At 36.5% G+C, this 27,691-nt stretch overlaps 1 protein-coding gene across 1 annotated transcript; it reads left to right on the plus strand.

Moving 5' to 3' along the window:
* Hydr2 (abhydrolase domain-containing protein 2) lies at positions 1-27,377 on the plus strand. The gene is made up of 7 exons (XM_028178178.2): positions 1-288; positions 1,802-1,974; positions 3,908-4,075; positions 9,162-9,345; positions 13,866-14,060; positions 15,734-15,888; positions 24,573-27,377. Exons 1-7 carry the CDS (start codon positions 134-136, stop codon positions 24,845-24,847), a joined length of 1,305 nt encoding a protein of 434 aa, XP_028033979.2. The 5' UTR covers positions 1-133; the 3' UTR covers positions 24,848-27,377.
* The last annotated feature ends 314 nt before the right edge of the window (positions 27,378-27,691 follow it).

Below are 27,691 nucleotides of genomic sequence, written 5' to 3' on the forward strand. Positions count from 1 at the left end.
TTGTCAGTTACTGTGTTGTACCGTGAAGCAGGTGGTTGTGTATCTATTCCGCTTTTCCAGGGGTAGATTTTCCGATATTATGTAGATTTTTCTCCTTACCGTCAGTCATTACATACTGATATATTGTTTGATAATGTCGCCGGTTCTTTTAGCTGTTGTTGCTGTCATACTATGTATACTTTTTCGAATATTGAATGTGAATAGCCAGCCCCAAAATCCAGTAATTTATGGAAGAGACAGAAGTTTCATTGAAAACATCTTGTTCGTGTCACCATTCTTAAATGAAGCGTAAGTTTATTTTTATTAAACATTGTTTTATGTATCATACACCTTATTTATGTAAGGTAAACTGTTATGAATACTTTGATGATGTCATTTTTCAAAATTCCGATTCTAATTCGTTCACGTTTTTTAAGCTTACCATTTTTCATTAGAAACTTCTACTTAATTAAAAAAAACTGAATACCTATATTTGATTTTTATACCATAAGATACATCACTAGAACTGTAATCTGTAATGCTGAAAAAGAGAAAGTGTTTGAAACTAAAAAATGGTAGCATTTAATAAGAAGCTAATAGTAATATAACTTTTACAAATGTTATAAAAATGCTGTAGTAAGTTGTAAAATTCATATATTTTACCCAGACAAACATATGTGCCCTTTATAGGTGTATACAGGATGCATTTTAGTGCAATTGGTACATTCATACTCCAGATTTATATTTTTATTTGTAGGCGTACCTCTCAAAATGAAAAGTTTGATAGTAACAGAACATACATTCAATAAACTAGATATCAAAATAAGCTTGATAAGCTTTTTCATTGCTTATAAAAAGGGGTTACTCAAAACTAAATATTAGTTATTAGAACAAAATCCTAAAGGGTATTTTGGATTTAAACTTAACAGTTTTAAAAGTGAAACAGTATGTGCCTTATTAAATCTAATGAAAGATCTAAATTATAAATAATAATTATGTGAATAATAAAAGCACAAGGTTTTGAATTAGCGCTTTACATAGCAACAGTATGAAGAGATCTTTGACCAGTGTTTTGTAATTAGAGCCTGCTTTTTCTAGTTTCAAGCATCTTTATTAAAAGTGTCCATGAAGGACCATTGAATAATAAACCTTAATTTTTATTTTAATCTGGTTATTTTTTTCCACACAAATTTACTAAACTTTTTACTTTTTAGGAATGGAATATCAAATGACCTGTCCATTATAGGAATGCCCTGTGAAAATTTCAGTTGACTCAGTGCTTAATTTTATGTAAATTTTGATGAATGGGTCTTTAAAGACTAGTAATTTGTGTTTATAGAAGATAATTAACACAAGCAGTGCATTTTTTGTTGATCTTGATAAAACCACAAGTCATAATATTATTAATATTAAATACATTGCTGTATTATTACTGTATTGTATTTCCAGAATTAATCTAAAAATGTTTATGACTAATTATTTATAAGTTATGGAATTTGGAATAAGAGTTGGCATGGCTCTGAACTGTGGTAATGGTGGTTCCTTAAAATAAACTATGAATGTGCAACATAGTAGGGCCTGTTCTAAGCAATTATGTGTCAGTAAAATAATCCTGCTTATTTCTGTAATGAAGCAATCAAGGCCCCAGTCCAGCAGGATAGCCATCTTATGATACTGAGATTTCAGCTTAATGTTTCATGGTCTGTGACTATATTCATTTTTAGCAATCTTTGGTAGTAAATGAATGTAATAGTCAATGGTACCATATGAAAACAAAAATATTTATTAAAAAATATATTAAATATAATATATTTTGTTATAGTTATTTCCCTACACGTCTATGGGGCTTCAGTGGACATGTTCAGACGATCCTACACAGTCTTATTGGACGTGTAAGATGTCCATGGCCGATTGGAGGTCGCATTTCACTAGTCCTGCCGGACAAGTCTACACTCACTTATGATTTGTATGAACCAGTGGGATCTGAACATGAAGGTAACTCAGACACCTGATTTAAAATATTTCGAATTTTGTATTTATATATTTAAATATTTAGATACCATCTTTGCTCTGCCAATTTATACAGTGATGTAGCAAATTGGTAGTTCAAATCAACTTGGTTTGAAAGATAACCAACTTTTTAGACAGCTGGCTGTCGCTGTACTCTAAACAACTCAAAAACTAGTGTTGTGGGGTCTACCAATCTTAACTACCAGAAAAATAAAAAATATACATAAATATTTCAAATCAAAACATGAATTATCTATCAGCCTTCTATATTTATGTCTCAGGCATGTACATTATGACTAAGTGATGAGGTCATGAATAAAACCTATCTTCCAAATGGAGAACTGCATAATACATAATTTAAAATATACTTAATGTAATAAAAGTCGTCTAGATTTTTTATTGAAATGTATTTTAATTTCGCTTCATTCATTTCGATGATTCCAAATGGGGTCATATTTTCATTGTCATGAACGACTTAGATAAAGAAACTTGCACTGGCTACTGGGTTTATTAATCAGAATAAGAAAGCAGCCGACCCTGGTGTTGTTGGAAATAGCCTACCGTTTAGCAATTAAAACCTACTATACATGTAGCAAAAGCAAACAGTTTAATGCTTCATCTGATTCTAAATAGTTTTCATCACTTATAGGCTTATAGGTTGTATAGAAATAATCATGATCAATACTACAGTAGCGAAGGTCATTAATAGTCGCGTGCTGAAGGTTTTAAGCATATCATCCACAAAATTAAGCACACCGTTTGACTAAATATTTTTACACTATAATGCATATTAAAATATTGTTTAAAATATATTAATTAAATAATAAATTTTTTACTCAACACAGGCAGCCTATACGGCGCTATGGTGACCCATATTCGTGTCTTCACTCGAGTAGTCGCTAGAGATTTATTGTTGTTTATTGTGAAGAACCTACAATGTTCAACAATACACAACAATACTATTTCACATTATGAAGTAATCATGTTCAGTTAATTAAACCAATAAATATACCTACACATTTTTTAGCATCACATTATCATCAGTGTGCGAGTAAATTCAAGCACTCCTCTTTATTACGCGTTGTAGGTTTTTTCCACAATATTTCGGTCGTAAATTTAAAGCTTTAAAGAATATCAGTGTTTTTTTTATTTGCCCTTGCAGATGGGTATACGGTCCATCTGATGGTAAGTGGTTACCGTCGTTCAAAGACGGCGATGCTAGGGTCAGAGCCAAACCGCTAACTAAATAAGTGTTTGTGAAATTCACTGCCAATAAATGACGATTGATTGAGAGAAAATTTTTAAAATCAAAAAGTTTTTTATTCATGTCCACGCGAATTTATATTATAGTCATGACTTCATTTATGAGAGAATTCTCATTGGATGATAAAGTCGCCGGTGAGCCGAATGGCTCAATGATGACCAATGAGTAGGAAAGGAAAAAATTCGAGGCGTACTCTTTATTAAGTTTTAATTATTATTCAGCACAATATCGCTAAACACTGAACTAAAATTGTACAAGACCTCATGTAGAAATAGGGTGCCATTTACCAATAAATAGCATAATAATATCTAAACGCCATAATTACAGTGCTAATAAATTGTCAAACCTAGACAATAATATGTTCAGACTAATATTATGCACGTATAAAACGCAAGTCATAAAAATTCGAATCTCACTCATTCAGAGCATTACGTTTAAAGATTAAATTGATTAGAACTTATAAAAGCCTAATTGTATCTATGTACATACGTATAGGAACTTGTATTATCTCCTATGTTATGGCGTGACACTGAATAATTCGATAAAATTCGAAAGATAATCCAGGAACTCCATCATAATGAAAGGCTCCATTATCACGTTAAATATCGCTATGCACTTGTTGAGATAATGTTTAGCCATTACGTGTTATCGCAGATGACGTCACTGTGGCTATCTGTCCCGGCATCGGCAACACTTCTGAGAGCGTGTACATACGCACTTATGTACATTATTCGCAATGCCACGGATATCGTTGTGCCGTTCTAAACCACATCGGCGCCCTCCACAGCGTGCCGGTAACCGGCAACCGAATATTCTCGTATGGTGAGTCATTGAATTGTACAGACGTAAAACTAATTAAATATCTTTTAGCGCAAACTTTACATGTTAACGAAAGGGGTACAATGTTATCTTTAATTGTTTTCGGTAATAAAGATAAAGGTGTTCTGTTTTATAAGTAACATTAAAAAGTAAAAGTAACTTGAAGATCTCAAGATAATATTATTATTATTGCCGTATCATTATCCGAAACTAGCAATAGTGGTTTTACTCTGATTTCCTACTTAACTTCCTGTAAATCTTCAGTATGAATCGGTAGAGCGCGTTTTGTGCCTGCACGGGTCATACCATCGTTCTGCGTTCGGCCTATTTTCGCCTCGAAGTAATAACGTGTACCGATCTCGATTGAAAGTTGATAACCTCTTAATCTGATGCAGCAGATTTCAACCTTATTTCTCAACGGGCGGGAGAACACCCGTATTTTCGTTATTATAAGCACCAATGACCTCATCTGCCCATCTACGCAAATTCTAAAACAGCAATGTATACCAAATATATACACGGTACATTTTAAACCACTCTTAATGTCAGGTCATTTTAAATCCGCCTGTTTGGGAAACTGGGTAAATGAAATGGCCATATAATAAATACAAAAAAAACCAGTATTCAACATACATGGTTATAGTTACGCGCTTGCACGCTCGAATAAACATTTAGTTGTTTGTTCTTGTCATATGGTAATAGAATTTATCCCACCCTAATAACCCATATTTATCTACTTTTGAATATTCTAGAAATCAAAGAAGACGTAGTCTAGGAAGGAATCTTTTAAAAGGAAAAATTTCGAAGACGTCACACACTTGTAACTATGCACTTCGTAACTATGGAAATGAGTCATGCGAAAAGAACAAGCCGCGCACCGGCCTCCTTATTGATCGATCTACTGCCATGAGTCAATAATGACTAGTTTTGGTACTTTTTTGTTGGCATAAACGAACACATCTCATGCCCAATAATAACGTGGATGTCATTTCCATTTTGAGACATCAGGTCGAACTCTGAAAAGTGCATTAACACGTTTATATCAACGACAACCCACTGAGTTTCTCACCGGATATTCTCAGAGGGTCGCATTTCAATCCGGCAGTAGATTCTTTTTTGTTTTTTTTTTCCTACCTATGCTGATAGCCTTGGGAGGCTATATCAGCTTCACCCTAACGTGTGTAGATGAGCTCACGGGGCTCAAACCGGAGTGTTGCTAACACTGATCCTAGCAAGTGCAGTGCTTCGCAGAATGTACCACTAGTTCGGAAACGCGATCCACTGAGAAGATCCGGCGAGAAACTCAGTGGGCTGTGTCCGTGGGTTAATTCGCTCGTCGAGCTCTTCGTCGCAAGCGACGGGTTCGACGAGGACGGTGACCGGTGCTTGTGGTACCTAAAAGCATCGTTAATGGATCAGGAGGATCCGTAATGACGTGAAGATTCTTGAAGCACTATTGCATAGGCTAGTGTTAGCAAATTCATTCAGGTTGAGCCCGTGGACTCACCTACCCGTCTGTGCCTAGCTGGAATAGCCCTTTACGCTACCAGCGAATAAGTAGGGAAGGAGGATCAACGATTGCGATGAAAAAAGAAATCAATATTATAATCACCGTTGGTTAAGCGTATTCTGAACTAGTGGGGGCAGAAACCACCATCCTGCCTATTTCTGACCCGGATCAATCGTACAATCCGATTTAAAATGTGGGACAACCGTTAAACAATACTAGACCTTGCCCTAATATGTTGGTGCCGATAATTAGTTAGCATCATTAGGTCATGAGCTCGTTCATCCAAATATAAAAAAATATTAAAAAAATCAAGGTGCAAAATATTTCGTACCGCTTAACCGTGACACGTAAAAATAATATTATTAATATATGTACATATTCAATATTAAATTCCATTCAGCTTTATGTAAATTGGTTAATATAATGAAATATATCAGTATAAATGACCAGTAGAATATTGTGCAGAAGTATTTGTATACTTAAATAGTGATAAGACTAAGATTAAACACAAATTCTTATACTAAAACCATAGTTAGATTTTACGCACGAAATCCGTCAAGCAATGCAGAACTTAAATAATAAAATACACACGCGCGAATCGCGATTTCTTTTGTTCCAGTTGGGATTATAAAAAAAGAAACAAATATTACTCAATTACTATATAACTTTGTTGATAATAATTTATTGAAAAACACACCTGTGCACCTTGCGTATAGATTATGATAATGAGCTGAAACGCATATGACGAGTTCGACTCTGTCGAGTTTATCTTTCTAACGAGAGCATGAGAAGAGAACGAACGATCCGTCAAGTTCGCCACGAAATATGTGCCTAGTGTATCTACCGGCCGGCCAGTATTTGAAGTTTCTTTTATAATATATATAAAAGAAAAAAATACCATATGGAATCTTCGCAAAATTTAAATAAAAATCGAATGTAAAAATGTGTCGCTTGTTTAATATAAGAGGGGCAGATGTTTTAAAACCAGACGATACAGGTCTGATTTTAAAACTAAATTTGTTAACGTTTCTCATGATACGCCCAGGTCAGCAGATGCACGCGCTGGACGGAAATTAGAATAAATATTATTTTTGGCTCATGATAAATGGAATTTATAGATTTTATGCAGTTTTTCCTGTATTGGTACAAATCACAAACTTTGTTGATGTTCTCTCACATACACTTTAGTTTGTGTATAGTTTGTTTTTTTACTTACCACGTTCCGTGGTATGATTTAGCCCTGTGTAAATAAATAAATACGAAATATCTTTAGGTTCTCACCAATAGACAAACGAGACGATAAGCACATTTATCTATGCATAATAATAATAATAATTACGTCGTCTTATAAAGGTCTTAAAAAGCCATTTATCAGGCGGAAACAAAATCCGAGCGTTTAATGGTTGGGTCATGCCTATGTTAACATATTTCTTTGGCATACTAAGGTGGACGCAATCAGAGCTGGACGTACTGGACAGAAAAGTCAGGCGATTGTTAACGGCATACAGAATGCCTCATCCACGTTCGTCTGTAATGAGGTTGTATATTCCTCGGAAATGTGGGGGTCGTGGTATTTTGAATGCCAAAGATCTACATAACCGAGAGATATACAACCTTAGGGAATATTTCCTTAAGATGAACGTGAATATGTATCGGGATGTCGTTGCAGTCGATAAGGGGCTAACTCCGCTATCCTTAGCTAACGGGAATTGGAAGAGGCTGAAGGTAGAGAGTATTTCAGATCGCATAACCGTATGGAGGAGCAAGGAGTTACACGGTAGGTTCTACCGGGCTGTCACAGGGCCTGATGTAGACCAATTAGCTTCCGTGGCCTGGTTACGATTCAGTAACCTCTTTGGGGAAACTGAAGGTTTTATCTTTGCAATTATAGACGAAGTTATCATGACGAACAACTACCGGAAATATATACTAAAGGATGGGACGGTCGACATTTGTCGGGCATGCCACCGTCCGGGAGAGTCTATTAGACATATTGTTTCTGGCTGTTCTCGGTTTGCTAACGGCGAGTACTTGCATAGACATAACCAAGTGACTAGGATTATCCATCAACAACTTGCTCTGAAATATGGTTTTCTTGATTCTGCTGTACCTTATTACCAATACCAACCTCAACCAGTTCTTGATACTGGTCATGTTACGCTCTACTGGGACCGATCTATTATCACGGATAGGTATATTGTAGCCAATAAACCTGATATTGTGATAATAGATCGATCTGCGCGTCGAGCAGTGTTGGTTGATGTCACCATTCCTCATGACGAGAACCTCGTGAAGGCAGAAAAGGACAAATTAATAAAATATTTAGACCTGGCCCACGAGACTACCGCCATGTGGCATGTTGATTCAACCATCATTGTTCCAATAGTTGTATCGGTACACGGCTTGATAGCGAAAAGTTTCGATCAACATCTTAAGAAACTTTCGTTATCCAGCTGGGTTAAGGGCCTAATACAGAAAGCAGTTATTCTCGATACTGCACGCATTGTGAGGAGGTTTCTCACTCTGGAGTCCTAACCACCGGTGGCTTGTGTCGTAGACACCGCCATCAGCGGCAATCTATTTTTATATAGTGTTTTTTAAAAATTGTATTTTTAATATCTTTTTAAAAAAATATTATGTGATTAATAAGATTTTAAATAAATATAAATAAATAATAATAATAATTTATTTATTAACCTTGAAAACATTTACACATAACAATTTGCTGAAAACTCTCCACACTAGGCTATTATGTTACTACTGTAACATGTAATATGTCAATAATTTACATTTATTCTGAGTCACAAATCCGAACCTACGATCGTTGCTATAAAAGGCTCGTTCGGGCCACAAGCTCAATAAAACTTAATTAATGAACGAATATTAAATATACATAAATATTCATATTTTTGTCATTGTTGTCGTTGGATGAGATAAATTCAGTTAACGTTAACTTTATTCGGAATTCTTTTTAAATTTACAATGTCAACTTGTTAGTTTGCAAACGTGATTTTAACCATAAATAAATTTCATAATATTGAATCATTGAAAAAGTGACCGCGAATACATTTTAATTGTCTCATTAAACCATTTGGTGGCCATAAAATCATGGCTTTTATCAATGAGTAGAAAACTCTGAAAAAAAACAACACCAATCTTACATTATAGGGATCGGTGTATTGTTTGCATTAGAGGAACAACAAAAACCAATACATGTCTAGAATAATTTATTCTACTAGCCGTGAACTCAGTTTCATAATTTATGAAGTGCAATCAATATATATCAAATTGACGTGAAGCGTTAATATTGATTGCCATAGCCATATGTTAGTTACACGGTTTAATCGATTTATGAGGTGTTAAAATGTTCGCCCAATTTTATTGTTCTTATTAACTGAAATATGAATTAAGATAAATGTTAATTAGAATTGAGGTGACTTTTTCTGACGCTCATAAAATAATTTTAAGATAAAAGCTCCTAGTTGCTGTAAAGATATTTGAAAGGAATTAATTAAATTGATTTTTGAAAATTTACAATTGTGATATTTCTGGATTATAGTTTTTTTTTTTTATTCACAGGTCACACAGACGATTTCAACTACATGATTGAAAATCTGATGGAACGCTACCCCAATACAAAGTTGATTCTAGTCGGTTTCAGCCTTGGAGGCAATTTAATCACTAAATACCTGGGCGAGGAGAGGAAACGGCCCGCCAATATAATAGGAGGTATCTCAATATGTCAGGGATACAATGCTATTGAGTAAGTACTTTTTACTTTTTACTGGTGGTAGGATCACTTGTGAGTCCGCACGGGTAGGTACCACCACCCTGCCTATTTCTGCCGTAAAGCAGTAATGCGTTTCGGTTTGAAAGGTGGGGCAGCCGTTGTAACTATATTGAGACCTTAGAACTTATATCTCAAAGGTGGGTGGCGCATTTACGTTGTAAATATCTATGAGCTCCAGTAACCACTTAACACCAGGTGGGCTGTGAGCTCGTCGACCCATCAAAGCAAAAAAAAAAAAGTTCTACATAGCTTTTTTTTTTACTACGCTTGGCTGTTTGTACCAACAGGTCAGGGTCATCGTTGATCGCGACTCAATTGATGATCAAGTAAAACAACTCTGTTTCCGAATTACATTGACTATTTCGTTACATATACTTTTCTGATGGGATGTCTTGTGATTCGAAGAATAAAAGAAAATAAAACTTAGCATAGGTAATTCCGAAATAACTTTAAAATAACGTTAAAATTACGTGCATTTGTACAGAAGATTAATTTATGCTTTAAATTGTACTTATGTATTGTATTCAATATGTGTACAGGTGTAAAAAAACGCAGACCGAACTGCTGGAATTGTAGATTTATTAGCCAAAAAATAAAAATGGAATATTTACATAATAATATGTACTTACAATATGTGGTTAAATTTCACATGTACCTTACTGTATTTCATTGACCGTGAAATGTGTTTGTAAATAGTTGGTTAAATCGAGCTACGATTCCTAGAATCAATAACAGTTTTACTATAGATATGTTGATAATAAATATTGATCTTGTTGAATTTTTACTGGTGGTAGGACCTCTTGTGAGTCCGCACGGGTAGGTACCACCACCCTGCCTATTTCTACCGTGAAGCAGTAATGCGTTTCGGTTTGGAGGGTGGGGCAGCCGTTGTAACTATACTTGAGACCTTAAAACTTATATCTTAAGGTGGGTGGCGCATTTACGTTGTGGATGTCTATGGGCTCCAGTAACCACTTAACACCAGGTGGGCTGCGAGCTCGTCCACCCATTAAAGCAATTACAAAAAAAAAAAAACTGTCCATAAGTCGCACATTATCCATCGATTTCATGCTAAAATCTTCGACTTTTCATCTACGGACTCTCGCACATTAGGGCGGGCCGCTTCGAACCGCATCGCATGACAAAATTCTATTTTTTTTTAATTAAGGATTACTGGGTGGCCTGGAGACCTTTCCAGTTTTACCAGGTCAGGTGGGCGAGCAAAGGCTCAGCTAGGAGGGGAAAAATTCTCCTATATATATATCACTTTCCTATTATATATTTTATATGAACTTTCGCACTGTACAGGCGGTGCAATGCACTGCGGCCTGTAGTATGCGGTAGCCTAGGCCTCTAGGTATCGATGGTCTTTGTAATTGAATATGACGTCTTGTCTAAGGACGAACGGAGGAATTCACCTTGTTGAGCCGCTGTCATTGTTACTGTACTTAAAAAGTTAAGTACTAATTTTAAATTATAATCATAACAAAATTAGCTGTCGTTACTGTAATTTAAGATGCTACTCGCTCGGTTTTGCATAACTTGAGATTTGAGAATGGCTTTTATCTTGTCTCAAGGTGAAACGATAAAATTTTGTATGAGTAATCGCCAATGTGATCGTGAAAGATAAATGTAGTATTTAATAGTAAATATTATTAGTTAACATGGCAGCTAAACATGAAGTTTTTCTTTTGAATTCTCATGATACATTTGTTTTTCGGATTCAGTATTTGTTGGTGTAATCTCTGTGAGATTGATGTAATAACAATATGGTGTTAGTTTGACCGAATTAAAATACCATCTTTATTATCTTAGCGTTCCATTTTATCGCATGAGCAGTATGTTTCGTCAATGGACGGACCTCTATACAAACTTAAATCGATACAATGCCAAAATCTAAGAAAATGATTTTTTTTTGTTTAAGATTAAATACCGTATTTCGCACTGTTCGATTTAAGTGATATTTGTTTACTGTGGTATGTTATTTGTTTAGTATGGTAGTGTAATGTAATTTTAGAGCCACATGATCATTTTGAACAAACATTGTATTTAAGTTACATTATATAATTACACACTTAAAATTTAATGTCGCTTTAAAAAGTTCAATGACCAATTTGAGAGTTATATCTCTCAATGACTATGATTATAGTGCACGTAATGAAGTTGTGAATTATTTTTACGATTGTCTGGTACAGATAAAATAATAAATAGCAAATAAATTAGCTTATGTGACAAGGCTGTTCGGCATTTTTATGTTTATTTTTACCGGTGGTAGAACATGTTGTGAGTCCGCACAGGTAGGTACCACCACCCTGCCTATTTCTGCCGTAAAGCAGTAGTGTTTTCGGTTTTAAGAGCGGGGTAGCCGTTGTACTGTAAAAACTGCGACCTTAGAACTCATGTCTCGCGGTGGGTGGCGTGATTTACCTTGTAGATGTCTATGGGCTCCGGTAACCACTTTACACCAGGTAGGCCGTGAACTCGTCCACTCATCACTACATAGTATAAAACAAAGTCGCTTTCTCTGTCCCTATATCCCTATATCCCTATGTATGCTTAAATCTTTAAAACTACGCAACGGATTTTGATGCGGTTTTTTTTAATAGATAGAGTGATTGAAGAGGAAGGTTTATATGTATAATAACATCCATTAAATAGTGGAGAAATCAATAATAAATTACAGTTTTAGAAGCGCAGCGAGGGCGGGTCGCTAGCAGTCTTAAGTAATAAATGAATAAAAATATGTCAAATTATTTATGTCAAATAAACGTTCTGACATCCAAGAACAACAATAAACGTTGAACACGATAATGTAAGAAAAAAAAACCCGGTTCGCATTCGTATTGTTTGTGTAAGTAAAAATTACGAAATCACATGTTCGTCAATTTCCGATAAGCAGCACATTGCATTTTATAGTTGTTCAAGCGAAAAATAATTAACGAAATACCAAATATCCTTGCTAATATAATAATTACCTGGTCGGGTAGCTTTAAATAAAAAAAATTATTGGTGCTTTACTAATGAAGCTGAATGTTTTACTAGCAGAGTCTTAGTAATGAAACTGACAAATACAGTGGCGACCCTTATTCAGCTCGGGACAGATAGTAAGACGAAATTTTATTCTACACAAACCTAAATAATTTTCCACTATAAATTTTACGGGTTTCTTATTCAAATCCGTACGTACGTATGCAGATTGCAGGCAATTTCCGAAGTCTAATATATTCGTAAACTATTAATCTTAAAAACAAGACCTAAATACATATTATCGTTCTAATAAGCTCATAGTAAGTACTGTAAACATTGAGACGTAGAATTGACGTCTCAAGTTGGGTGGCGGCATTTACGTTGTTGATGTCTATGGGCCCCGGTAACCACTTAACACCAGGTGGGCCGTGAGCTTGTCCACCCATCAAAGCAAATAATAATAATACCTAATAATAATAAAAGTACTAGCAGTAGAACATGGCCCGCGTTATTCCTTGTGTACAGACACTGCGTGTTTTTATTACATTGCGTGCGATACAATGAATAAAATTATTTTATAATCAACGTACTTATTGAAAATGAATTATCGGAGTTTTTTTAAATCCATTTCTTAAGCTACTGATAAGAACCGCGGAACCGCGGCATATCTCATTTCCTCTTGCTCTATTTTTGGTTTAACTTAATTAAAGGGGTCTTTTAATTTAGATCGACCAGTACTGCCATAGACACTTCAACTGTACAGAATAACGGTCGTCCCCGCCCCTCGAACCGGAACGCATTAGATGCTGAATTAATAAGGATAGCGGTACCCACTCGTGTGGGCTTGTACGCCCTACCAGCAGTAAAGTATTCTTAAACGTATAGACGAGCGAACGAGCTCATGGCTGACGTGGTGCTATCGGAGCTCATATACATCACAACGCCGCTATTCATCTTCGAGCACAAGGTCGAGGTCTACAATTATATCATATACTGGCGGCTCCAACTCTTCCCGCTGGAGCGCACGGCTCCTTCGCATCAGAATTTTTTTTTTAAAGTGATTTTATGACCTGGTAACTAAGACCTTTAAGTCATTATGGAGATAAATGAAATGAAATGAAGATGATTAATTTGAGACATTAATCAACTGGGATGAAATTAAATGAAATGAGATGATATTATGGGATGAAATATAATCTCAGTAAAATGGTGGTCATTTACGGAGATTTTTTCAGTGGACTTTTTGGACGATCCTGAGAAGTTACGTCCAGCGGCTTGTTTCATTTTCCCACATTTGTGCACTTTCACAGATATTAAACATTTAATAAACCACCATTATTACACATTTCAACCTGAAGAAACACTGAATAGACAAAATAAAACAAATCATACAATGTCACTCCTCGCATTCGCACCAAAAAGTCCGCATCAGAAATAAGAAGAACGGTCTGACCTAAGCCCCCGCAGAATTATAATACGTCTTACCACCGATAAAGAATCCATATATGTATATATTTTTGTTTCAGTACCATGGTATACTTACTACAATGGCAGAATTTCCGTCGTTTCTACTTGTACATCATGACAGATAACTACCGCAACATTATCACGCGTCACAAACGAATGCTACTTAGTCCTGAGATGAAGAGTAGACACTGCCTCGATGAAAATATGATTGTATCCGCCGGCACACTGCCCGATCTAGACGAGGCGTATTCCAGGTGAACGTTTTATCAATATGATTGGAATTACATTATCTATACTAATATTATAAAGAGGAAAGATTTGTTTGTTTGTTTGTATTGAATAGGCTCCGAAACTACTGAACCGATTTGAAAAATTCTTTCACTGTTTGGAAGCTACACTATTCCCGAGTGACATAGGCTATAATCTTTTTTGAAAAAAATTAGGCATCCGTACTAAAACTCCAATAAGGTTCCCAAGGTGTAAAAAAATACCTAAAATATCCTTTACATCGCCTGCCCTGCGAAAACTATTGATGATAGAATAAAATAATGTACGACGACGTTGTAGAACACATTATTATTTACAAAAAGTGTCGCGACAGCATAATATGTCTAACTATTATAGTTATGCCGCAATTATTGTTATTTTATTTAAAAAAATAAAACAACGTGTAATATCGTTGAAATTTTTGTTGAAGACCAGAGCGGAGCCGGAGCGGGCCGCTAGTAATGAATATTTTGAATAATTTCAGCAAATCGCCATTTCGTGTTTCCGTGTTCTGAATACAATTTTAATTGCATTAAAAGAGCAAGCTCGTGTGGCGCTTAGCGGCCACCGGAGCCAATAGACAACGCAAAAGTGCATACAAAAGATATTAAAACAACTCTGGGTTAACTCTGAATTCGAATCGAAATTATTTCATTACTATAATAATATATATCTTGTTCAATTCAAATTAAAAAAAAATCCTTGAAATTTTCGGTTAAGTTCTAAAAATATATTTTTTACACTGACTCGCAATATTTATCTCTTTTTCGAACAGTTATCGACTTTAGTTCGTAACTGATAATTTTAATTTAATTGTTTTTTGTTGTAACCTTTAACTAAATTTATAAGGGCCTCTTTTTTTTTCAATTCGAACACTGAACGAAATTGCACGTGTTTAAGTTAGCTCCTTAACGAGCCGTTGATAGTTCTTAATTATTTCGAGATGGGTCAAAGGGAATCATACCCTGGAAAGGGATGAATGTTTGTGTTGGTTGTATTGTAGTTATCTACATAAGTGGATACTGTTTTTTAATAGACTTCAGAAAAGGAGAAGGTTCTCAATTCGACTGTTAGGTTTTTTTTAATGTTTGTTACCTCTTAAATTTTGACTGGGTGAATCGATTTTGATGATTATTTTTTTATTAGAAAGCTGACGCTTCCCGTGTGGTCCCATTTCAATTTAGTCCAGTTCTGATAATGGTATCCATGAGTAAACCATATAAGTCTTAAATTTGCATTAAGTACGCGCGCGACAAATAGATGAATAACTCAATATCACGCCAACCGATTTCTATGATTATGGTTTTTGGTGTAGGCATATTAATTTGTTTTAGAATATCCTTTTTTTCTATTTGATGTCGGTTTTTATTAAAGCATGTCTATTTACAATTATCTTCTTTTTTTTGTTTGGGTTCTTTCTTTTGTAACTATACTGAGGCCGTTGTAACTATACTGAAACCGTAGAATTTATATCTCGAGGTGGGTGGCGCATTTACGTTGTAGATGTCAATGGGTTCCAGTAACCACTTAACACCAGATGGGCTGTGAGCTCGTCCACCCATCTAAGCAAAAAAAAAATGAATGTGATTTGTTTTGTGCATCAATAAATAAATAAAGAAACGATCGGAACGTTTTGAAATATTGTTTGTTTTGTTTCCAGGAGGGTGTACGGGTTCGAGTCCGTGGCGGACCTGTACAAGTGGAGTTCGTCGGCCTTCTATCTGCACAACATAAAGACCCCGATGGTGTTCGTGAATGCGCGCGACGACCCGATCGTCCCGGAGCCCCTGCTGCCCATCGTCCGCGAGTTTGTTAGTGGGTATCACGTAAATACTAGGTACTTGTATGCTTATTTTAGGTATAATAAAGCGGTGTCCTGTAGCAGCGGGTAGGTATCATGGAGCAGTTTCAAAATAAGTTTGCATATTTACTTTATTATACTTTTTACTGGTGGTAGGACCTCTTGTGAGTCCGCGCGGGTTGGTACCACCGCCCTGCCTATTTCTGCCGTGAAGCAGTAATGCGTTTCGGTTTGAAGGGCGGGGCAGCCGTTGTAACTATACTGAGACTTTAGAACTTATATCTCAAGGTGGGTGGCGCATTTCCGTTGTAGATGTTTATGGGCTCCAGTAACCACTTAACACCAGGTGGGCTGTGAGCTCGTCCAACCATCTAAGCAATAAATAAAAAAAGATGCGCCACCCACCTTGAGATTTCTAGTCTCAGTATAGTTACAACGGCTGCCCCACCCTTCTAACCGAAATGCACTGCTTCACGGCAGAAATAGGCATGAAACTATATCATAATATAGAACAGTTTCAAAATAAGCTTGCATATATACAAGTTCCGAACAATAATTACGGAGCAATTTCACCCGCGCGGTGGATGATCTTCCTTTTGACGTTTATAACCCGATCAGCCACGGTTATTGGATGAAAAATGAAGTTACATTGCTGTTGATGGTCCAACGAGTTCACGGCTAACCGGATCAGTGTGCTTAGTGCGAGTTTTTTAACGTTCTCGATAGCGTAAAAGTTAGCTCATATTCGTATGGAATGGGACCGTTTGCGTACGTTTGCCGCTAGGGGCGCTGTTCCAACTACATACAAAAATGGCTTAACTTTTACGCTATCGAGATCGTTAAGAAACTCGCACTAAGCACACTGAGGTGAGTTATCTTAGAGGTTAAAGTATCATATTGAAATCGCGGCAGTCCTACATCCGCTCCTCACTAATTTATGTGTATTATCTATGCGCTCCTCACAAGATTACTTAAGGCAATTAACGATGGTATTTAGCCGGGCAGATTTGCAATCTGCTTTACCAATAGTTTGATGTTATCGTTCGAGATTGTTATGAATAAAGTCGGGTCTCATCTGAACTCATTACTGTAGCATATTATACAATACATAGTTGATGATAATGAAGCACTAAAAACTTATCTAATTGATTGGTAATAATATTATATTTACTACGACACTAGAATGTATCTAATTAATGGAAACTATTTAAAATGTATCTGTGTACAATAAAGTCTGAGGTGACAAACAGTAAATTTATGGGAGAGTTATTTATTGCTGGTGGTACAGAATACCGTCAGCCCATAATGGTGGTTACCATCGTCCTATCTCTTTCTGCCGCGTTGCAACCGTGTTTTCCAGCTGTATAAGTAAACCTCGTAATACTATTGAGATGATAATATTTTAAGAAGCCACTGTCATGTCCTTCGGTAACCAGTTAACACCAACTAGACGAGACAATAATAAAACAGTCTTAAATAATATCTTCATTCTACATCCTTGATTCTAGAAGTCACGATGTCATTGTCTGATATATGCGATATGAACATTGTAATGTTTATGTACTTGCCTAGGTATCATACATAGGAATCACCGCAGTTCAACGTTCAAATGTTATCAGTATCGTACGATTTTATTTTTTCCAGTACATTAACAAATTAATATAAATAACTCTCTAGCTTCTAGACTTGTGTCAACATGTAATTTCACAATTAAAATTGTTTTTCCTTATTTATTTTGCTACGTTATCAATATTCTAAACTGTAGTCAATGAAATAGAGAGAGAGAAATAAGGTTTGTTTATGCTGTGCAAATTCAGTACTAACGATAATAATTAATGTTGCGGAATATTGTTGGATAACATTTTCATTAAAAACTTGAAACGTCTATGTTTTAGGGTCTGTCTTATGTCTCTGTAGGGTGCGGTGTGTTTGTTATTTAAAGATTATGTTGCTTAAAAATGTTTATTACTAAAGTATAAAGTAAATCAATTAAATGTTAATGATATGAATGCGCTAGCGATTTGTGGAAATAAAGTTAACGCGTCACGCGAATTATGCTGACAAAGGTGTTCGGTAATATATCACTGAACATATTCCGGGGTAACAAAATAGAGGATACTTTAATGAAATAATTGTTAGTAAAGAGACGATTACGGCTTACAAGAGGATGAAAGACAAACAAAAATAGAATTAAAATGTTAGTTATAATAAAATTTCAGAACTTAAGGTCCATATAGGTTTTCTTGGTATTGGAGAGCACGCTTTGTTTGACACTTTGATATAAATATTCACATCACTAGGCGGAGGGTCCACTACAGAAGGTCGCGCACTAAAAGCTCGATGCCGTCAGAGATGATCGCCCGATTCACACTCAACCGTCATCGTCGTCAAAGTAGCAAGCCGGTAGCCAGCACTCCTACGATGACGATGATGTATGTTATCACATATTGATGAATATCGTGATATGTTAATGAAGTCTCCAATACTGGCGGGGAATTTTATAGATCTTCAATACGCACGTGTAGTTTCTGGGGAGCGTTCTGCAATCTTTAGACTCGCTGGTATTAAGGTTTTCAGTGTTGAGAAGAGAATTGTTGATGATGTTATTTATCGGATCTATTATTGGAAAGTAAATGTTAGACTGAATCTCCAGCTTATTGTTGTTTGTTTTAGGGATATGAAGTGTATAATCTGATCCCTTTATAAGGCAACCTGGCTCTAGATACAGACGACCAGTGTTATTCAACTGTTTCAAGACAATATGTTCTCCGCACATGACCTTTACTTCGCAGGTGCCACAGCAGTGATATAAATATAAAGTTATTTTGGTTTCACAATTCGAATACTTTAATTGGCATTCGTTGTTATTAAGTTCAATCTTACAAAACTTCGTCTCCAGGCGTAAATGAAGAATCGGCGTTCTAAGCTTGCAATAGTAAGCTTCTTCTTGTTGATTACAGGATAAGGCTACTTCGGTTGTGAGTCCAAAAAATGAATCTCTTTTTAAGTCGGTAGCGATGTATTCGCATGCCGGAATTACTTCAATAGTCATATTTCCGCTTTGATAAGGAATAGAATGTACTTTAAAAAGTTTGAATCGATCTTGATTAATGAGTGGAAATGCTATCTCCAATAAGAAATATTGTAGAGTAATACGAGCCTTTATGTTTAACAGAGGATACAAATTCTTAATATTCTGCGGTTCTACGGGAAGAATTGTGTCTTCAGGTCCGGTGATAATGTTTAGTTCCTTTTGAATTTGTTCTGGAGTAAGCAAATGAATGTTGAATTGACCATGATGTATGTTAGTTAAAATGTCTAACAATATATTTTGCGACCCTTTCAAATTGTGCAATAAATTAGTTGTAATAATGGACATTATGGTAAATTCTTGTAGAATCGATATGTTGTTTACTTGCTGTTGAAGTCGATTTGACAGGTTTTACAGGTTATTTATGTGTTTATTAATAGTCTTATGCTGCTTAGACATGACTTTCTTCTGTTCTTTTTAGTAAGTTGTATTCCGATTCGACGATCGAAGTTTGGTTTTTCCATAAACTCACTAAATGCTGTTCATTATGTTTTACGACCTCTATGTCTTGCAAGTATTTTTCATCTAATATTCCGAACAGAGAGTTAGCAAGATATCCGACACCATTGATAAAACCACGACGCTGTCTGTAGTGCTCATTCAAATGTTGATTCATAAGTAGCTCATTATAGTAAGTTAATTCTTTGTATTCGTGGATCAATTGATCGACTATTATGCTACACTGACCATCTTCAAGGACTTTGCATGATTCATCTAAATGTGTAGTAACCTTTTCGAATGCCTTCATTCCTTCCTCGATATGGAGACATGTTATAATATACAACCAAGTTCCAAGTGTTCTTTATTAAATTTAATTTTGTTACGGGATCAAAATATAATGATCAATCACCTTTCAGCTCGGTTATGTTACAGGCATCGCTGGTGCATAATGACATGAAAAATATTAGTCCCATCACCATATACGATAGTCTTCCTTCACGTCTTGATTGTTTTTGCTTGTGTTTTGTAGGTTGAGAAGAACAATCATTTTGTTTTTTCTTATAGTCAGAATTATCCACTTACTCAGCTCTTTCAATGGGCAATTTAGACAGTTTGAGGACAGGTCGTTTTATAATGCCATTTTTTGTTTTGAGTGATACCACCCTGACATAGCCGTCGTTACCGGGAAAACCTTCTATGACTCTACCCATGAGCCATTTTCCAACCGGAAGATTGGAGATACGGTTGTTTGTGGCTTCACCCACTTCTGCCGCGTTGTTAATTGTGTTAAATAGTTTGTTTTCCAATTATGCCAAATCTGTTTTGTTGTGTTTCCAAATTATGCAATATGTTGTTGGTCAAATGTCATCTAGTTCTAGCGTCCTCTTTTGTTTCTATAACGGTTACCCCCGCCCTTCCATTTAAGAAATGTGCTGGTGACAAGTAATCCATGTCTTCTATGTTTTCTGTTAAAAAACACAATGGCCTAGAGTTAAGATAGGCCTCCAGTTGTGCTAAGATAGTGCAATACTCTTCAAACGTTAACTTTTTTCTCCTACGACTCTTTTTGGCATTTAAAAACTTCAAGCTCTGCACTGCTCGTTCCCATAGACTTCCTGCACTCGGCCAAAAATTAAAATGCCATTCAATGTTCATTTCTGCAACTTCAGCCAAAAGATTGTCACTAAAGACTTGGCATAAAGTATCATATTCTTCCTGTAGTATTCGATTGGCTCCAACGAAGTTCGTACCTTGATCGCTGTATAAGTGGAGCGGTGCTCCCCTTCGGGCCACCATCCTTCTGAGTGAAGCCAAGAATGCTGAGCTCGTTAAGTCAGAAACTAAGTTCAAGTATACCGCCTTCGTAACCAAGCAAACGTATACGACTATGTATCCTTTTGTTTTTGACATCGACAAAACCAGTATAATCTACTCCAGTATGGTAGAATGGCGCAGCCTGGTTGACTCTAGCAGCAGGAAGATCACCCATTAGCTGGTACAACTTCTTTGTTTCATTTCTACGACATGTTACACAATACCATAACTGTTTCTTGGTTGTATTGTATCCACTAGTTATCCAGTATTGTTGTCTGAGTGTTGTTAAGGTAAGTCGAGGCCCTCCGTGAAATGTTAACATATGTGCTTCGTTTATTAATAATCTTGGGATGTTTCATTTCAGCGCTCACATTCGCGTCCTTTACTCGATCTCCAACACGTAGGACACCGTCTTGATCGATGAACGGTTTTAAATTTAATAATTTACTGTTCGACGCAACTTGTTCATTTTTGTTTAATTTTTCTATATCGGACCTAAACTCCGTTCTTTGAATATGTTTTATAATAGCTGATTTGACATTGCGCAGTTCTTGTAATGTTAGGTACGACGGTAATTGTTTATGTGCACAATAGGTGTCAATGCTCTTCGTATCCATGCTAATACACGAATAATTTTTAGAAATGTGTTATATTGTTGTAATAAAGAATCAATAACATATTGTTTGGTTTCATATTGTAAAACTTCTTGTTTTTTGTTTCTTCTTCTGTTTTACATATTAATTGTTCCTATTCTCTTTTAAATGTTTTAAGCCATGAAGGTCCTTTCCACCATAAAGCATGATTTAACAACTGATCGCCAGTAAGTTCTCGGCTTGCAGCGACAGCGGGGTTCACGCTTGATTTTTCGCATCTGCAGGTTTCCGCTGGAATTATTGATGTTGTAGCAGTAACTCTATTAGTAACGAACGATTTCCAACGGTTTGGCTCTCCATTCAGCCAACCTAAAACCGACCATTGAATCACACGAGCAGTAGAGCTCCAATCGACAATTTAAACTTTCTTTGATGAGTTTAATGAGCTTAGAAAGCAAATGAGCCCCACAAAATTCAATCCGTGGTAATGTTAAGTATTTCTTATGGGGTACGAGCTTCGACTTGGCTGCTAGAAGCGTTACGTTCTGCAAATTTTTAGACCACACCGTTAGCGTACACCACACAAGCGTAGGCAGCAGTGGATGAATCACAGAATCCATGTAATTCAATAATATTGTTCTTTTCTGATGAGATCCACTTGGGTATGGTACAATTGTTGATGTTATCGATGTCTGTCGTCAATCTTGACCACTCAATATGAACATTTTCAGGCACTAAATCATCCCAAATCAAATCTTTCTTCCATAGTCTTTGGAATAGTAATTTTAGTTTAGTTGAAAGCGGTGTTAACTGGCCAAGTGGATCAAACAATTTAGATATTTCTGATGGTAAATTCCATTTGGTAAGTTTTGTTGTAGACTTGAATTAAATTCAACTTTAAAGGCAATCTTACTTCATATCGACCATTTTCGATGCGTTTTGTTGTGGAGCAGTAAAACTCTATACGTTCCTGATCTTCTACTGAAATATTCGTAAATTCGTTGAATTCTTCCACCTCCCAAAATGTATGTATTTCTTCCACGTTATTCAGAGCCACATTACACTGATAAGTTTTAATACTTCCGCATAAAAACCATCCTAACTGCGATTGTTGAGCCATGGGTTGTTGTAAGTTTTCTCCTTTAATCACTCCTTCTAGAATAATGTTAGCGTAGATATCGGCACCGAATATTAGATCGACTGGCCGACTCTTGTAAAACTCGGGATCAGGTAAATTGATATTGTTCAAGTATGACCATGCAGGTTTAGAAAATGTTTTGTTTGGTAAACTTTTTATTAAATTGTTCATAATGAGCGCTTCTAGTTTGAAATTGAAGTCATTGTTAATTGAGGAGTATTGTATTATTATCTTTTCTTTGCAGCTGTATCATGTCATGCATTCGTTTAATTTATTGTACGGATTGGTGTGGCATACTTGGTAGTCCCAACAAAATGTTTATGTGAGATGAAAAGATTAACTTTTTGTTGTCATATCGATGATTTAAAATATCCCAACATTGATTGTAATTATCGCTACTTATTTGAAGGTCCTGTATAAGCTTTTAAGCATCTCCTCGTATTTTACTTTTCAGGTGTTGCATTTTTTGGCTGTTAGATAGAGATGGGTTGTTGTGAACAGCTTCCGTGCATAAATATTTGAAAGAAACCCACTGATTATAATTTCCGCTGAAGACAGGTATTTGCAATTGTGGAGTAGCATTTGATCTATGAGCTACCGACCACATCTTTGCGTTCAATGTTTTCTTGGGAGGATTAAATTTATTCTCGTATCTATGGAGTACATGGCGGCGTATGTTTCATTTTCTCCGTCCATCTCAGATTCGATTTCCCAGTGAAGGTTATCGATAGCAGCACACCGTTTGTGTAGTGTTTTTAAAGAGTCTTCAAATTCCCATTTATCAGCAATCAAATCTACGTCTATGTTTGATGTTGTTCGTATAAAGGCTTTAAAATTAGCATATTGTCTTTTTTTAAGAAATCATCCAGTTTACTGTTTGTGCCTTGGCTTCTTTTCATTTGTTCAACCTATTGGCTTTGCCCACTGGTTCTTGCTTCATCATTTATTTGTTTTGACATCGCTACTGCTGGCGTCCTGGAACGGGCACCAGCTTCCTTCCCTTCTTGAAGAATGCCTACTTGTTCTACTAGTCGCTGATACTGCTCGTTAATCATATTCTTGGTTGTCTCATACGTTTGAAATATTTTTTCATACCATTGTTCGATGAAGTAAGGTTGAGTCTTACTTATTTCGGTTTATATACGGTCATGGTTAAATTGGCATTCTTGCCAATAGCTCTCTAAAGTACTCAACCTTCTTTTAAAATAATCAGCCGTCTTTCTATCCGCACTATCCTTTTTTATATTGATGCTAAGTTTAACAATGTTGACATAAATCATGAATTGAATTTCAATGAATTCTGCCATGTTATATGTTTGTTATGTATTATTGAAGGAAGGAATTGTTATGTATTATTGATTGAAGGACTTTTATTACTTGATAATCCTGTTGTCAGCTTACGAAACCCCGCCTCCTGTTCTTCGACACCAAAGTTCTTGTTATGTTATTGTTCTCACATCACACACGCTCACAATAAATGTTATACTAGTTCAAAACCTTATTCGACGGGAACATTTTTTCACAGAATTCACCGACGCGCAAGGTTCTCTTGAAGGACCAAAATGTAGTGTGCAGTGTGAGTTTGCACCCGGGTGACGCGGTTGTTGATCGTGCACTAACGTGGCTTCTGTAGTATATATATATATATATATTTTTTTTTTATTGCTTAGATGGGTGGACGAGCTCACAGCCCACCTGGTGTTAAGTGGTTACTGGAGCCCATAGACATCTACAACGTAAATGCGCCACCCACCTTGAGATATAAGTTCTAAGGTCTCAGTATAGTTACAACGGCTACCCCACCCTTCGAACCGAAACGCATTACTGCTTCACGGCGGAAATAGGCGGGGTGATGGTACCTACCCGTGCGGACTCTCAAGAGGTCCTACCACCAGTGATTATGCAAATTATAATTTTGCGGGTTTGATTTTTATTACACGATGTTATTCCTTCACCGTGGAAGTCAATCGTGAACATTTGTTGAGTACGTATTTCATTAGAAAAATTTGTACCCGCCTGCGGGATTCGAACACCGGTGCATCGCTACACACGAATGCACCGGACGTCTTATCCTTTAGGCTACGACGACTTCATATATATGGAACTTGAATTGGCTTACAGGTTCACACGACAAAGCCATGTACCTGGAGTTGGCCCACGGAGGGCACTTGGGTTTCTATGAAGGCGGTCTGCTGTACGCGAACCCCGTGACGTGGCTGGACCGCGCGCTGGTGGGGCTGGTGGGGGGGCTGCTCATGGCGCACAACAAGTGCTCGCCCAAGGACGCGCTGGCGCACGCCGACTGCTCCGCCTCCGACGACGAACCTGATCTCATCAAATCCACCACCATCGTGTACCGCGACCCCTTGGACAAGGTGTCGTCGAAATGCAACTAAATTGTCCAACTACTAGAACAATTGTAAGTTGTTTACGTGAACCTAGGTGTTAGTGGGTTAGGGCGTTTTAACGCGTTTAATGTGTAAAGACAACGGTGTCGACCGCAAACGTAAATCTCTCATTCTCCATAATCTCGGAAGTTTTAATAAAGTTGTTTATATGTAAGGGCAGCTCCACATTAGTGCCGTGAATTAACTTTTTTTTACCTACCTATTCTAGTAACCTCGAGAGGTTATTCTAGATTCACCGAGCTAGTAGGTGAGCTCACGGGGCTCAAGCCGGGAGTGTTGCTAACACCGGCTCTAGCAAGAGCAGTGTTTCGCAGAATCTACCACCGGATCGGAAACGCGACCCACTGAGAAGATCCAGCGAGAAACTCAGTGGGGCAATGAATTCACGCCGTGAATCCACGGCACAAGTCGTGCCCTCCACGTTCACGGGATGCTCTCTCAATCGTTCGTAAAACCCGCCACGATAGGGACGTAGAAGCTGCTGCTGCAATAACATTGTTTGCTGTGGCAACATATCACTATTTAGAGGTCCAAAACAAGAAAGTTATTCGAAAGCGTTTGAAAAAAGATTGTGGATCATTGAAATATATTGTAACCGATCAAGGCTCTGTAGCCAGGAGCAAAATGACAAGCGGCCGCGAAGGAGGCGCAAACCCTTTGTCGCGGAACAAAACACCGACTCCAATCGGGGTACGGACGTGAGCGCCGGTGAACATCGCAAAAACCGTTCACGCCTGTCTACGGAACTTCACGGCGTTAATGTGGAGCCGCCATAACTGTTCAGTGGCTTGGTTCGTTTCCGTCCGCCGTTCAGTGTCGCTTTATATTTACGACTGTATACGAGTTTTTGAGCAGAACGAAAATCGAAGAGAAGAGAGAGAATGCCAAACGCCGCAAATATTTCAAAACATTCTTCTAATGAGATTTTATTGATTAATATTAAATTTATTTAAAAAAATGTGTTTTCCCTCCAAAATGCTCGGAAGCCGTCGTCTGATCGTACGGACGTCACTAATTCTATTCAATGATATTAAACTCATTGTAGATCATAATGACGCCATTAAAAGGTCTAAATGTATTGAAGCATTAAAATTTAACGCAAAATTTTTAAACGATTTTAACTATCTCATTATTTTTCTTCTTAAGGCCTATATATAAAGTATAAATCAATACAGTCATAAATCAATATATAAGGTATAAATCACTACACATAAAAATTACCAAAATCCCTGTTAATTGGAATTTGGTGAATTGGCATTTTCTAGCGAAGTAAAGGTTTTCGGTTTTAAGAAATATAGGGCTTAATTACCAAAGTTGTATTTAACGGTAATAACTTTTGTTGGCTGCCGGGCCGAGGTAATGTGTAAGTAATGATATCCAATGGCAGATATACCGTGATATACGGAGCGAACAAAACAAAAAAAAACACATTACGGAGCTCCTCTGTGAACAAGGGACGCTTTTAATCGACATATTTATTTATTATCGACCATGAATAGATTTAGTTCTTTTAAAAGTCAAATGATAAAACAGTTCCTCTTCTACTACATGCGGGTGTACAAATGGCGTTGTACTCTTAGCTTGCTGTTATTTCAATATATTTTTTATTTATGTTATTGTATTATGCACTGTATATATTAATATATTATAATATATTTATACGGATGGACGAGCTCACAGCCTACCTGGTGTTAAGTGGTTACTGGAGCCCATAGACATCTATAATGTAAATGCGCCACCCACTTTGAGATATAAGTTCTAGTCTCAGTATAGTTACTGCTTCACGGCAGACATAGGTGGGGTGGTGGTACCTACCCGTGGGAACTCGCATGAGGTTCTACCACCAGTAAAAATTATAATACATTATTAATTGTATCAGAAAATGGGTATTTATTATTTGGTAGTTACAACGAAACGCGATCGGATAGTAGTAGTGCCTATGTTATAACGTAAATGTCCTATTATAACTAAAAGCTACGCATGTTTGTTGTCCACAATATTGAGTCTTTGTAGATTAATTTGCTTCATGGTTATTTCGATATGTCTAAAATATGTATTCCCGTTGTGATGTTTTGTTCGCATCGAATAAATCATCCACAAGCGGCGCACGTTTCCGTCCCGCGTCTCAAATATTTGTCTGAATTATTTTAATTTAGATATTACGTCTCTATTGGATATTATGTGTTCTGTGGCGCGACACAAGCACAATTTATTGCGCACTATGGTTTACTGCATATTCTGAATAAGCTTTGTAATAGTTATTTATTATGTGTCGGTTGTTGGCTTGATGGGCAATTATTGCAGAAAAAATTGCGAGTTTTGCCTCTCATAGATCTAGGCAGTAAGGATTTTAAGGTTGGATATCTATGATTTAAAATGTTTGAACAGTAATTGGTATTAATACGAAAATTTCTAGATTTTCTGAACACTGAACGTGTCGCTTAAGAAAACGCATGTATTGCTCAAGACGTCACGGGAATATTTTGGTTATTGACGTAATAATATATAAAAAAGGCAACTTTAAAAAAAAAAACAGTTAATCCGGTCAACTCTGACCTTATAGAAGAAACTGGCTGGTGATATCAATGTGGTAGTTTTAAGCAATAAAAATATAATTCAATAAATCAACATCGGAAAAGATGGAAATATTAAACATGAATCCGTAAAGTTACAATTTTTAAAAGTATATAGAGCCGACTTTATGCCTCTATTGTCGAGAGAGATACGAATCAAAACTCGTTGCTTTCATTTGTTGCATTGTTGTTGCAATTGTTGTGCTTGTTCTTTGAATTCGTGAGATGCACTTTTGTTTATTATTAATATGCCTACTAT

The sequence above is a fragment of the Bombyx mandarina genome, chromosome 04 (genome assembly GCF_030267445.1).
Source record: "Bombyx mandarina strain Sakado chromosome 04, ASM3026744v2".
Classification (NCBI taxonomy): domain Eukaryota; kingdom Metazoa; phylum Arthropoda; class Insecta; order Lepidoptera; family Bombycidae; genus Bombyx; species Bombyx mandarina.